The sequence below is a fragment of the Ammodytes marinus genome (genome assembly GCF_949987685.1).
Source record: "Ammodytes marinus genome assembly, chromosome: 4".
Lineage (NCBI taxonomy): Eukaryota > Metazoa > Chordata > Actinopteri > Uranoscopiformes > Ammodytidae > Ammodytes > Ammodytes marinus.
Genome location: NC_137233.1, coordinates 343,707 through 356,171, shown reverse-complemented (window position 1 = coordinate 356,171; position 12,465 = coordinate 343,707). Strand labels below are relative to the sequence as shown.

The following is a 12,465-nucleotide window of genomic DNA, read 5'->3' as shown; positions in this document are numbered from 1 at the left end:
GGTCAAAAGTAGTATGTAGAATAGAAAAAAGGAGTATGTGGATTGGAACAGAGGGTTACTTTCTAAAATGGCATCAACCCCACCACCTTGAAGAGGTGCAGCCTTTCATCACCTTGGTGCCTGAAAAGAAAACCCAGCGCAGGCCAGAAGTGGCAAAATGAAAAGTCTACCAGTAACTCTCCTAAGAGACAGCTGTGCACATAAGCATGTTAGTTAACTTTACATGTTGAAAAACCATGGCCTGTCAAATGTGGAGGCGCTACTATCGTCGATGGAAAACGACCTCCAGTAAAGAACCCAATACAAAAGTAGAGTAGGTTAGATGCATTTGAAAAAAGTCTACATTAAATGTAATACGTAGTCATCATATTCATCCCTAACGGCTCTGTTCCACTGTCACACTGACCTTCTGTGGTAATATCTTCACTTGATCCCCAGTGAAAAAGAATGGAAACATCTTCTCAGTGAAAGTATGGTCGAAGGAGTGTATGTGTGTGTTTGTATCAGGATCAGAGAACGACAGTTTCCCACTCTCCCAGTCCAGAATCACCCTGATCTTCTGGATCTTCTCCATCACTTCTAGATCAATAGATGAATCTGATGGTGACTCTGTAGAGTATTGGTTATTTTCGGACTTTACTCCCCATAGTCCAGGATGTATGAAAGTCATGCTCTGATCAGACTCTGCTAACACACCGACGGTCCAGTCTAGAGTGTCTCCAACCAGGACATCCCAGCTGTGAGTCCCTGAGTTAAAGCCCTCAGAGCCCAGGACACACAAGTCATTATGAATTCTCTCTGGATTATCAGGAAGCTGCTGTTCCTCTCCCGGTTTCGCACTGGTCAGATCTTCACTAAAGATGAGTTCTTTATGAGCAGAATTTTGGTCCAGAATTACAGGAGTGTAGGAGACCATGTCCTTCATCTTGTTCCAGATGTTGAAGGTCAGGTTGCCCAGGTGTTTGGCCTCGTCTATCAGAGCTCCTGAGAACAGCTGTGGATCATCTGGCAGGGGGCGCTGCTGGACTCTGTCCACTGCAGCCTTGTAGTTGAGCAGGAATGAGACATGTTCAGCTTTCAGCTGCTCCTCTGTGGTTCTGACTGTGTCTGAAAGAGCTGCTATCTCTCTGCTCAGAGCCTCCATATTCTCCTTCATCATCTGACTCTTCTGCTCCTCTTCCTCCCTCAGTGCAGCCATCCTGGCCTCCTCTTCCTCTTCTAGAAACTGGTGAAGCTTCTTAAACTGATCCTGAATCTGCGTCTCTGTGCGTCGGGCCTGGACCTCAATGTGTTTTGCTGTTTTATCAGACTCCACTTCAACTTCTTCAAAGATCTTTATCTTCTCCTTTAAGGGCTCCAGAGATTCCTCAAGTTCCTTCTTGTGTTTTCGCGAAACTTCTGCGATGGGTCTGAATCTGTGGCCGCTGTGTTTCTCTGAATCTCTACAGATCAGACAAACTGGCTGCTGATGGTCCAGACAGAAGAGTTTGAGTTTCTCAGAGTGCAGACTGCAGAGAGCCTCTGAAGCTTTCTGATCTCTCTCCAGTAAGAAGGCCTCACATAGGTTCTTCAAAGCTAAGTTATAAGGCGGTAGGTTCTTTGAAGACACTGCCTTACAAACTGGACACTGACGTTCTGACTTCCCTCTCCACCATTCGAAAATACATTCTAGACAGAGGCTGTGGCTGCAAGACAGAAGAACTGGATTTCTAAAGATGTCTCTACAGATCGGACAGCAGAGATCATCATCAGATCTGGAAGCCATTTTGTCTCAGAGAGCAGCTGAAACAGACAGAAGAGTTAGGCATGGCTCCCCTTCCTCCTGTATTCACTTCTCTGAGATTGAATGATTATTTCTATCCAAACTCACCTTTGGTGTGTGGCGTCTCAACAGGTGAAGCTTCACAGGTACCGGGATGCAGAACCCACAAACAGTTATCCTGAAATACAAGAAACATTGTCTATGTTCATAAGGGCTCTAGATTGCCACCGTTTTTGAGAGCGTGCCAGTACATTTTTTATCTTGTGGCACTGGTACCAGTGCATGATCATTGCAGTTTTGGTAAGGTAACACATTAAACAGAATGCTCTACTGCACCCTAACGTTCTGTGGACTGTCCACTGGTAAATGTGCGACATCACCTACTAGCACTACACGTGCGTCTCTGAGCATCAACATGAAAAGATCGATATTCGGATTATTACAAAAAAAGAAGGAGGAGGCTGGCGAAGTCTGCATAGCGATACTGTTTAGGATCTCTTATGCATCAGTGTTGAGGCCTGTGATGCCAGGCAGCATGGTAAGCTGTGCTTCTCTTAGACAAAGAGAGCTAGAAGGCCAAACGTTAAGAGCTGGCCCCTCTGAGTTGATTGGCAGGGGAAATAATGTTGTTGTTTAGTTAATTGAAGTAAAGTTCTTATTTGTATTTATTATTTATTGTTGGTGTAATTGAACGTGACCTACTTTGTTAAGTACTAATTATAGAGAAAGTTAATATGCATATTCACATATTGTGCAAATATAAAATGTTTGTGTCACCGTCTTTAAATTACTGCAAAACTGGGATATGAAAGCTATTCACCAGCATGCAAGGTTAATGATTTAATACAATATTGTTCCCCCCGCAAAATAAAATCGGGGCCATCAAATTGTGCGCTAACCCTAACTCACCAGTTCTACAAGTAAAAAAGGAATAGCAAGAGCAAGGAATTTTCAACATAGCATTTCTACACATACATAGGGGAGAACGGGGTAATCTGAGGCACTTTTTACATGTTGTAAAAAGCGAGCTACAATGATTTATCACTCAAATTCACACATTTCCCATTAATTCAGGATGTTTCCTAGAAATGGGCATTAGTAGAATTTTTTCAAGACAAAGGGCAGTGAAAATATGATTGTTTAAAAAAAAGTTGTCATATGTCTCACTTTACCCCAGCTCAGGGGTGTGAAGGTTTACAAAAATGTCTAACCTTGTACACGAAGGAATTTTTTTCGTGTACACGGTTAACCGTGACGTCATTGTCCTCGTGCACCCGCCGGGTCTTGTAGGCGCGCGCACACACACATACGCGTTTGTTCGCCTGTAAACACACAGTTGACATGGACTACGCTCGTTTACACACCTCTTATAATAGGTCCATGGCACAAACACACACACACACTCGCCTGTCATGTGCGCCGTCATTATCGTCCTTCATTAATTTCCTGATTAATATAGTGTGATGCCCACTAATGTGTGCCCACATTTGTGTATATTAAGTTTTTATATACTGCACAAGTTAAGTTAAGTCAAGTCAAGTCAAGTCAAGTCAAGTCAAGTCAAGTCAAGTCAAGTCAAGTCAAGTCAAGTCAAGTCAAGTCAAGTTAGTTGTACACGAGGCACATTGAAATTTGTCTTTTCGCATATCCCCTCTCAAGTTACCACACTTCGGAGGGGGTCAGAGCACAGGGTCAGCCGCAGTACAGCGCCCCTGGAGCAGTTTTTGGGGTTAAGTGTCTTGCTCAAGGACACAATGGTAGAGATGGTGGGCACCGTAGACACAATACCAGCCTCTGCTAGTTTTACAACTAACACCCTCCTGTCCGGTGCCGGGGATCGAAACAGCGACCTCATTGTTACTGGTCGGCCACCTTACCTCTAGGCCATCCTACCACCCTTATATTATTAAAACACTTTATTTTCAACAAAAACGATCTTATTTTGTATGAGCAATATCTTTTATAGTTTTAAATTTTTACAATGCAATTGCATTATCCCGCCAGTAGGAGGCACAGTGATAGTGAGCTCCTCATAACTAATGAGGATTTGAGAAGACAAGCCACGTTTCCCGTGTCAGCATTATTTTCTCGTGTTTCAGGTGGGTTAAGTGTTTAAAAGGTTTATTGATTGCAGTGTTAATTTTGGCAGCATATTCTGATTTAGTCTTAGTCTTATGAATATCACACCATTTAGTCTTAGTCATATTCTAGTCATCTAAAATATTTTAGTCTTAGTCTAGTCTTAGTCGACTAAATATAAGCAGAATATAGTTGACTAAATCTTTCTTCATTGAATGGTATTAAGGTTTGAATATGCAATACGGACAGATTTAATGGTTGTAATACAAAACATGTATTCTATTCTATCCTAATAATCTCACATAAAATCAGTGTACCTGACTGGATGGAGGGAGGGGGGGTTTTAAGAGCCTGTGCCCGGGGGCCCATTATCTCATGATCTGTCTATGAACCAACTGGATTCCACAATCTTTTTGCGGGGAGCATGCACAAGCATTATTTATAAAAATAAAAAATAAAAAAATAATAATAATAAGTGGGGGGCCCCACACTAGGTCTTGAAACGGGCCCCGAGATCGCCAGCTGCTGCGGGCAGCAGCAGCACGCAGTTAAGGCGCTGACAAAAGTGAGCAACTGCGCTTTCCTTTAAGCAACACTGCTGCCGCTGTGTGTGTTCGGACTTCTATTGCATCAAAGCCTTTTTGATAATAAAATAAGAGGTTTTAATTGAACGCTGTCCATGCGTCGGAGTTGAGAGAATTACCTTCTCTTTTATTTTTTTTCTATAATTTTTTTGAATCCCTTTTATTCCATTTCCTCGTATCTATTCTAGACTTGATGCATTTTAATCTTGATGTATTAGATGCCCCTGTGAACAGTGACGGGCCGTCAGGGCCAGCAAAGCCTTCTCTGCTGGCCTAAAGACTTTCAGAAAAACGAAATTATATAATATTAATAAATTATTATATTTTGTATTCAATATATAATTTATACATTTTAATATATAAAATATTTTAATCAATTCTATCTATTTTAAAGAGTTTGTTCACGTTCAATTGAATTTAATTGTTTTTCCTTCGGCTGAGCCTGCGCTGCCTCCAGGGTGCTAATATATATTAGAGCTCTTATCCAATCAGATTATTTCCCTGCGCTGTCTCCGGGTAAAAAAATATCTGGCCAAGGCCTTCAGAATTCCGAGAGAATCCCCTCTCTGTTGACCCTAATGGGGACGATGTTGTGATTGACATGTTCTTTAACCAATCAAATTTCGATTTTTCCGAGTTGGGCGTATCCTTTTACACGGCTAGGCCTTCTAGCTGGCCTTGTCGCAATCGGGAGGGAAAGTAGCCTACTTGAACTACCGCTAACTAGCCGACATTACTGTCCATGGATAGATATATTCTCTTCTATTTTTGATTAGATCTTTTAGATGAGACTTTGTCGAAATACACATTGGATTACAGGAGAAGGAGTGGATTTAATGGACAACTTACCGGGGAAGTTTTTTATTGAGAAAAGGACCTTTTAAGAAAAGCTGGACATTGTGAGGGAGGGTCGAACAACACCGCAGCTAGCCGCTCTGACCCAGCTGGATAGACGATCTGTGCAACACTTCCAATCAGGCAGCAACTTATGAAAGGTAGGCCTATAGTCGGCTCATTGCTAATTGTATTGCTGGATATGCCTGCTAGCCTACTTGCAACCGATCGCTGTCGTGTGTGGTGCTACGCTGGGTTTTCAAACCAGTGTTTACTAGGAGCGGTGACCACAGGACGTGCTGCCAGTGCCGTTCTGCTATTCATTCTCCATTATATGACCCGCTAGTAGTGCGCTGCTTCCCAGCCGAATTTTCCAGTTTAAAACGTATTAAAACATGCAAATAATGTTTGTTTTTCTTAGCTGCTGCGCTGTCCAGCGCTCTAAAAATAGGAACTAAATTGATAGACAGAAGATCTGACAGGTAGTTTTCATCCTGGCGCAGGGTCTGTGATTAAGCTGGGATCTGTGTGTGTTTGACATTTGCCTTGACCGGTAGTTGCTAGCAGGGGCGTCGTTAGCCCTGGGCGTCCGGGGCTTTAGCCCCGGATGTTTTATGAATAGCCCCGGATCAATTTCGGATCATTTTTTTTATTTATTTTTTTTTATTTTTTTTATTTTTTTATTTTTATTTTTTTATTATAGCCCCGCGATAACATTCGCTGATTATAAAGCAAACGTTTTTCCAAAGCAGTCATGTATGTTTTCGAACATTTAGATTAATTGCTCCAGTTTCTCCCCTGGCCATAGAACGGGCAGCATATCCACATTGCGTTGGCATAGATAGCAACCATCTCTAAGTGAGGAAAGCTGTGAAAGTTGTATGCTAATTTGCGGTGAAATACCATACTGTATCTGATGATGCTATAACAAACCAAGCCAGGTAAGGCAAGATAAGCTAGGACTGATGCTCTCTTTTTTAGCAACTGATTAAGTAAAAGACAAAAAAGCAGCATTTCATTTTCTATTCCAATGTACTTTTTGTCTCTTGGATGTTTATTAAAGACAAACTGTTCGATAAAGCTGCCAATATATATATTTTTTTAAACACGGTTTATCACAATAAGGGGAGAATAGTTGGCACAGCCTGTACCCTGTATATGTACACACCCACACCCAATGGTCTGCATCAGGGCTGGACTGGCCATCTGGCATACCGGGCAAATGCCCGAGGGGCCGGCAGCCTTTTGGGCCGGTGAGGTTAAAAAAAAAATAAAAAAAAAAATTGGACCCTCGGCTGTGTGACTCGGCCCGGCCCGGCCAAGTCACACAGCCGAGGTCCCTTCCCTCTCGGGAGTGCCATGGACATATACATGTGCGTGCAGGCTGTCAACTTCACCTGAAAGTTACCAGGCCATTACTCATTATGATTGGTTCTAGGCTAGGCCTGGCCCAATCACACACACAGCAGAGGGCCGCCCATTCAGAGGCTGCATTGAGTTGTATTATCACGCATTCAACTTGTACTCAGTAATTATGAGCATCTGACGATGGTCAGTTTTACGTTCAGGGCCGTCGGACTGCGGACAGGCTTGGGGGGGCCCAAGGCAGAGGGGGGCTGCACCCAAGAAAAAATAAATTATTTTTTTGATTTATATTAATTTTACTGGCTCAATATAGGCCCCTGATCTTTGAAGGCCCCGACATTTTTTATTTAGGGGCTATGAAGATCAGGGGCCTATATTGGGCCATTAAAAAATACAAACGAAGGGAAAAAATTCCCGAAGCTGACTGGATTTTTTAAACTTTCTTCTTTCTGCTTTTTGGTCATTCTGTGTCTTTGAATCATTCCAGAAAATAGTACTAAATAGCTTACATAGGAAACAGTTGATTTAGCCTTTGTTTTCTCCTCAAAGTGCACCAGATTGATGAATTTTACTTTAACATTTAAAAAAAAATCTTCCGGGGGAGCATTCCCCCGGACACCCCTAGAAGGTCCAGGGTCCACGACACAGTCTCCCAAATTCCTGTGAGAAACACTGTGTGTGTGCATGTTTATTAAGAGTCATTAGACCAGGGGTTGTGTTCAAGTACGCGTAATAATCTGGTCATTCATCAATAGAAACATTGTGTTGTTATCTGGCTCAGAGAAGGACCAGTCACTCATACGTTTTGGACTATAGACAAACAAAGCTTTTACATGTTTGTATTGTAAGACCGCCTCTCAGAGAGCCCATCAGGACTTTCTGTATAGGGGCCCAGAATTTGGTGCAACACCCCTTCCTCCGCATATCGTATAAACGGTGGGCTGCCATGGCCAAAAATGCCAGGGCCGATTTTTTGTCCCAGTCCAGCCCTGGTCTGCATCCAATCAGCAGGCATTTGAGGACTGACATTTTTATTTTAACTATTCTACTGCACCAGATTGATGGATTTAACTAACTGACGTGCAAAATTTTCTCCGGGGGGACAACCCCCCCGGACCCCCCTTAGTCAATGTTCGCCCCTGGGCTAAGCCCCCGATGTCTCATGATCCTAACAACGCCCCTGGTTGCTAGTGACGTGTATGTTTTGAATTTGTTCTTGATTATTTGCTCATGTCATGATTTAGACTACGTGGGGTCTTTTCGTGATGCAGCATCTTGTCAAGCTGTGTAGTGTGTAATATTAGTTGGCCTATGCTCTTGATGGTTGACAACATGTTTAGTGTCATTAGTGTAATGTCATTGTATTACACTCGTTAAAAGTTACTGTAACTGCTGCAATCGGGTGGTTAATCCAATGACAATAGCCATGACGTCATCATGAAGTTATTTATTTATTTATTAAGCGGTTTGATTTTCGGGATGATGGCTCTGAAGGCCTAGGTGTAAAAGGCACGGCCCGCCACTGCCTGTGAAGCACTTTGAATGGCCTTGTGTCTGATTTAAATAAACGTGCACTGCCTTGCCTTCTCACTAAATCTGAGGACTGAAACATTCTGGAAAGCTACTGGGGAAAATGGCCTGCGTCTGTCATAAAATCTGCAGTAAAATGACATGTAATTCCACCAGAGAAGTCTTTGTGTCAATGAATAGGCGACCAACTATTTGCTCCATTATAATTTTATAAACTTGATTGTTGTTTTCTGGGGGGAAGTAGTATATTAAAACAAATGCACTTTAGAAATGGGCGGTACAGCTCTGAGACTGTGCGGTAAGGCAAGCTGAGTCTCTGATAAGATAAATACTGTAGGCTACGTGTCCTGTTGAAAGCTTGAAATTAAGAAACAAGACCTTCACTATATTGTAATGGAAAACATCTTCTAGAAAAGTGCCTGATACCAAAGGCGAGTAGAGTAGAGAGACGGTACAATGTAGTGGGAAAAGAGCCTTAACAGTAAACAGTAAACGCGGGAGTCGGCGCCATGTTTGTTTCTCTGCAGCTACACTTTAGTGAAAGTAAGACAAACTCCGCTCATTTCACTATATTATCTTAAACTAAAACGATCTCTCAACATTCATTAACAAACTACAACAATCACGGTGAGGTTTAGAAACATTACCAACCTGATAAATAAAGATGAGACGGCGAAGAGGCTTGCGTTGTCTGCTGAATCTTCCAGTGTTGTGAGAAAACACCACGCATGCGCAGATCCTAACCAGATTCTTCTCCTTCATATAGACTTCCGGCAGTGTAGACGTTGCTGAGCGCATTACTACCACCCAGTGGTCAAAGCAGAGACACTGCAGGTGAATGGGGTATAATGTTATCTTATAGATATCATGAAACTTTGTTCAGTTGATTACTGACATTGGAGCTTTTCTTTTGGCTATTGTATTTTCCCCAGAATGTTACAAATAGGTAAATGCAAATGTGGCAATATCTAAGTAATTATGGGTAAATATGCATCTCTTCAAAAACCAAAAATCTAGATGTTTTTAACAACCTATTAGTGTCCAAAGTTTTTGGAGAAAAGATTTTGGATTTTTTATTCTATGACTGAAAAGTAACGTATAGGGCCTACAGGTCTTATTTACATGACATGAAAACATCTCATAAATCAGACAATGACCAACATAGGCTAGGCAAAGCAAGGCAAGTTTATTTATATAGCACCATTCAGACACAAGGCCATTCAAGGTGTTTTACAGGGGCAAGATTAAAATACATCAAATATAGAATACACATTAGAAAAAGGGATGAAAAATATGAATAGAAATAAACCACTTAAATAGAAGAAATAAACCATAAAAAGGGAAACAGAAAAGAATGAACAAATCCTTCAGAACAATGAGAATGATTATGGAATGTTTAGTTGATGTAAGTGCTGTAGATGTTGAGATTGTTGGTTCATGTCATTAGTTCTATATGCAACTGTACAAATTCAGACGGACAAAAGAATAGTATGCAAAGACACATACAGTACTTGAAATATTTTTCATACCTTGGAATAAATAATGTGGATAATAGGTGCTGCTGACTGTATTCATGTAATGCTAATATATTCTAAAATAGCAGCATTTTTCAAACTCCTAATGTGATGCCCACTAATGTGTGCCCACATTTGTGTATATTAAGTTTTTATGTACTGCACCATTTTATATTATTAAAACACTTTATTTTCTACAAAAACGATCTTATTTTGTATGAGCAATATCTTTTATAGTTTTAATATATTCAGTCAACTACATGTTATATTGTGTTGACTGCATTCATGTAACCTAACATTAATAATGTCATATGCACATTAACAATTACAGCAGCAGTCATCGGCAATGACATTCTTAAGTCCCAGGCTCCTCTCAACAATGTGATATAGAAGAAGAAGAAAACGTGAAGAGAGCAACACCTGAGACACAAATAAACCCAACAGTAGAGCAAGGACACAGTGCAGATTAAAGTGTAGAGTTAAGTTGCATCTTATAAGTAAATTGAGAATGCAAAATGAAATGAACTAAGTGTAGACTAAATAGAATACCGTGGGTGAAACCAGCAATAACAAATAACTAGTGAAATAGGATAATGTTCATGTAATAGATAGATAGATAGATAGATAGATAGATAGATAGATAGATAGATAGATAGATAGATAGATAGATAGATAGATAGATAGATAGATAGATAGATAGATAGATAGATAGATAGATAGATAGATAGATGGATAGATAGATAGATAGGTCCAGTGAGTCATCATTGTTTGCTGATGCCTTAATAACTCTGATAATAAAATGCATGTGAAATACAGATGTGTCTGTTGTATCCGTTCCACAGAAACAAAGCTGAAATGTATTTGATTTATTCAGTCCAGTATTTAATAAAATGCCAAAAACAGCTCAAAACTTTAAGCAGTATAAGAATCTGGAAATAACATGATATAATGCTAAATTCAAACATTCAAAAATACTTCAAGCTGAAAACAAAGAAACTATATTCATAAACAAGTTGCTCAAAGTGAATATGGTTTAGGATGGGTGACTCATTCTGCCCATTAAAGGATTATTTCACACCTTTAAAACATTTTCATGTCTTTCTTTAAATATTTCAACTAACAAAATGATTAAAATTTCTAATTATTCAACATCCTTCTTACATTAATACAGTTTAACTATTCACTCCCTATCATACTCCTTCAGCTGATTGATATCAACTATGCATCCTTAATAAATTCACGTCAGGAACGGCGCCTGTGCGCTTGCTTGTGCGCGTGTCATCTCTTTAGTATGCTGATGAGCTTTGGCACGGGGCCTTGGCACTAGTGAGAGTACACCCTCAAGCTAGCAATGCAGTTTAGCTCCAAGCCAATTAAAGGACTCTTTCAGTTTTTCAGATAGTTCATACTCCTAATAATACATAATTCATTTTCTAAATAAAACAGTTCATTAGAATAAACATATGCATTATTGAATACAACTTTAAATTGATTCAAAATAACAAAGAAAGAAAATGGTTTCAAACTATAAAAAGACAACTGCATGCAGTCGTTAAAACATTTCAAAAACTACATCACTATCATAACATTTGACAAGAAAGACCTCAACAAAATGTAAAATTATTATTCTGATGGGATCAGATTAACTCTTGGAAATGGGTTTACTGATGAATGAGGGTCTAAAACAGAATCTTTTTAATCCACATTGATAGGTGGAATTTCACATGAAAACAGGGCTCTGCATTTATTACATCATATATTCACACATCATATGCTGAAAAAAATGCTTCTCTTACCTACATGTTTTGATGTATAACAAACAGAAACAGTATATAATGGTTTGCTGATGCCTTAATAACTCTGATAATAACTGATAGTTTAAACACACTTGTGTTTCTTCAGGTTGGAGTTTGTGGTGAAGCTTTTCATACATTTGTCACAACAGTACGGTTTGTGTCCTGAGTGGATTCTCTCATGCACTGAGAGGTGAGACGTTGTGGAGAACCGTTTGTCACAGTGTTGACATTGGTACTCTTTGAGTCCAGTGTGGATTCTCTCATGCTGTGAGAGGTTGGATGATGAGGAGAACCGTTTGTCACAGTGTTGACATTGGTACTCTTTGAGTCCAGTGTGGATTCTCTCATGCTGTGAGAGGTTAGATGATGAGGAGAACCGTTTGTCACAGTGTTGACATTGGTACTCTTTGACTCCAGTGTGGATACGCTCATGATAATGGTATGAGTCGTAGGAACTGAAGACTTTCCCACATTCCTGACATGGGTAGATTTTTTCCTTTGTGTGAATGTTTCTGTGTTTATTGTAATGATCTAGCCGGGTGAATCTCTGGCCACAGTCCTCACAGCTGTACAGCTTCTCTCCAGTGTGAATACGTTGGTGGAGTTTGAGGTGTCCTGATTGAGCAAAGGTTTTCCCACAAAGGTCACAGCTGAACGGCTTCTCTCCGGTGTGAATACGTTGGTGGCCTTTGAGGTGTCCTGATCGAGCGAAGGTTTTCCCACAAAGGTCACAGCTGTACGACTTCTCTTCAGTGTGAATACGTTGGTGGACTTTGAGGTTTCCTGATTGAGCGAAGGTTTTCCCACAAAGGTCACAGCTGAACGGCTTCTCTCCGGTGTGAATACGTTGGTGGCCTTTGAGGGGTCCTGATCGAGCGAAGGTTTTGCCACATTGGTCACAGCTGTACGACTTCTCTCCAGTGTGGATACATTGGTGGAGTTTGAGGCTTCCTTTTGTAGTGAAGGTTGTCCCACATTGGTCACAGCTGTACGGCTTCTCT

General features: G+C 40.6%; 1 protein-coding gene across 1 annotated transcript; it reads right to left on the bottom strand.

Annotated features, from left to right (window-relative positions):
• Window positions 1-376: 376 nt before the first annotated feature.
• Window positions 377-1,765, bottom strand: LOC307250029 (nuclear factor 7, brain-like; the record flags this gene model as incomplete). The annotated part of the gene is made up of 1 exon (XM_080026957.1): window positions 377-1,765. The coding sequence occupies one exon, from the start codon at window positions 1,763-1,765 to the stop codon at window positions 377-379; it is 1,389 nt and encodes a 462-aa protein (XP_079883083.1).
• Between the last annotated feature and the right edge of the window lie 10,700 nt (window positions 1,766-12,465).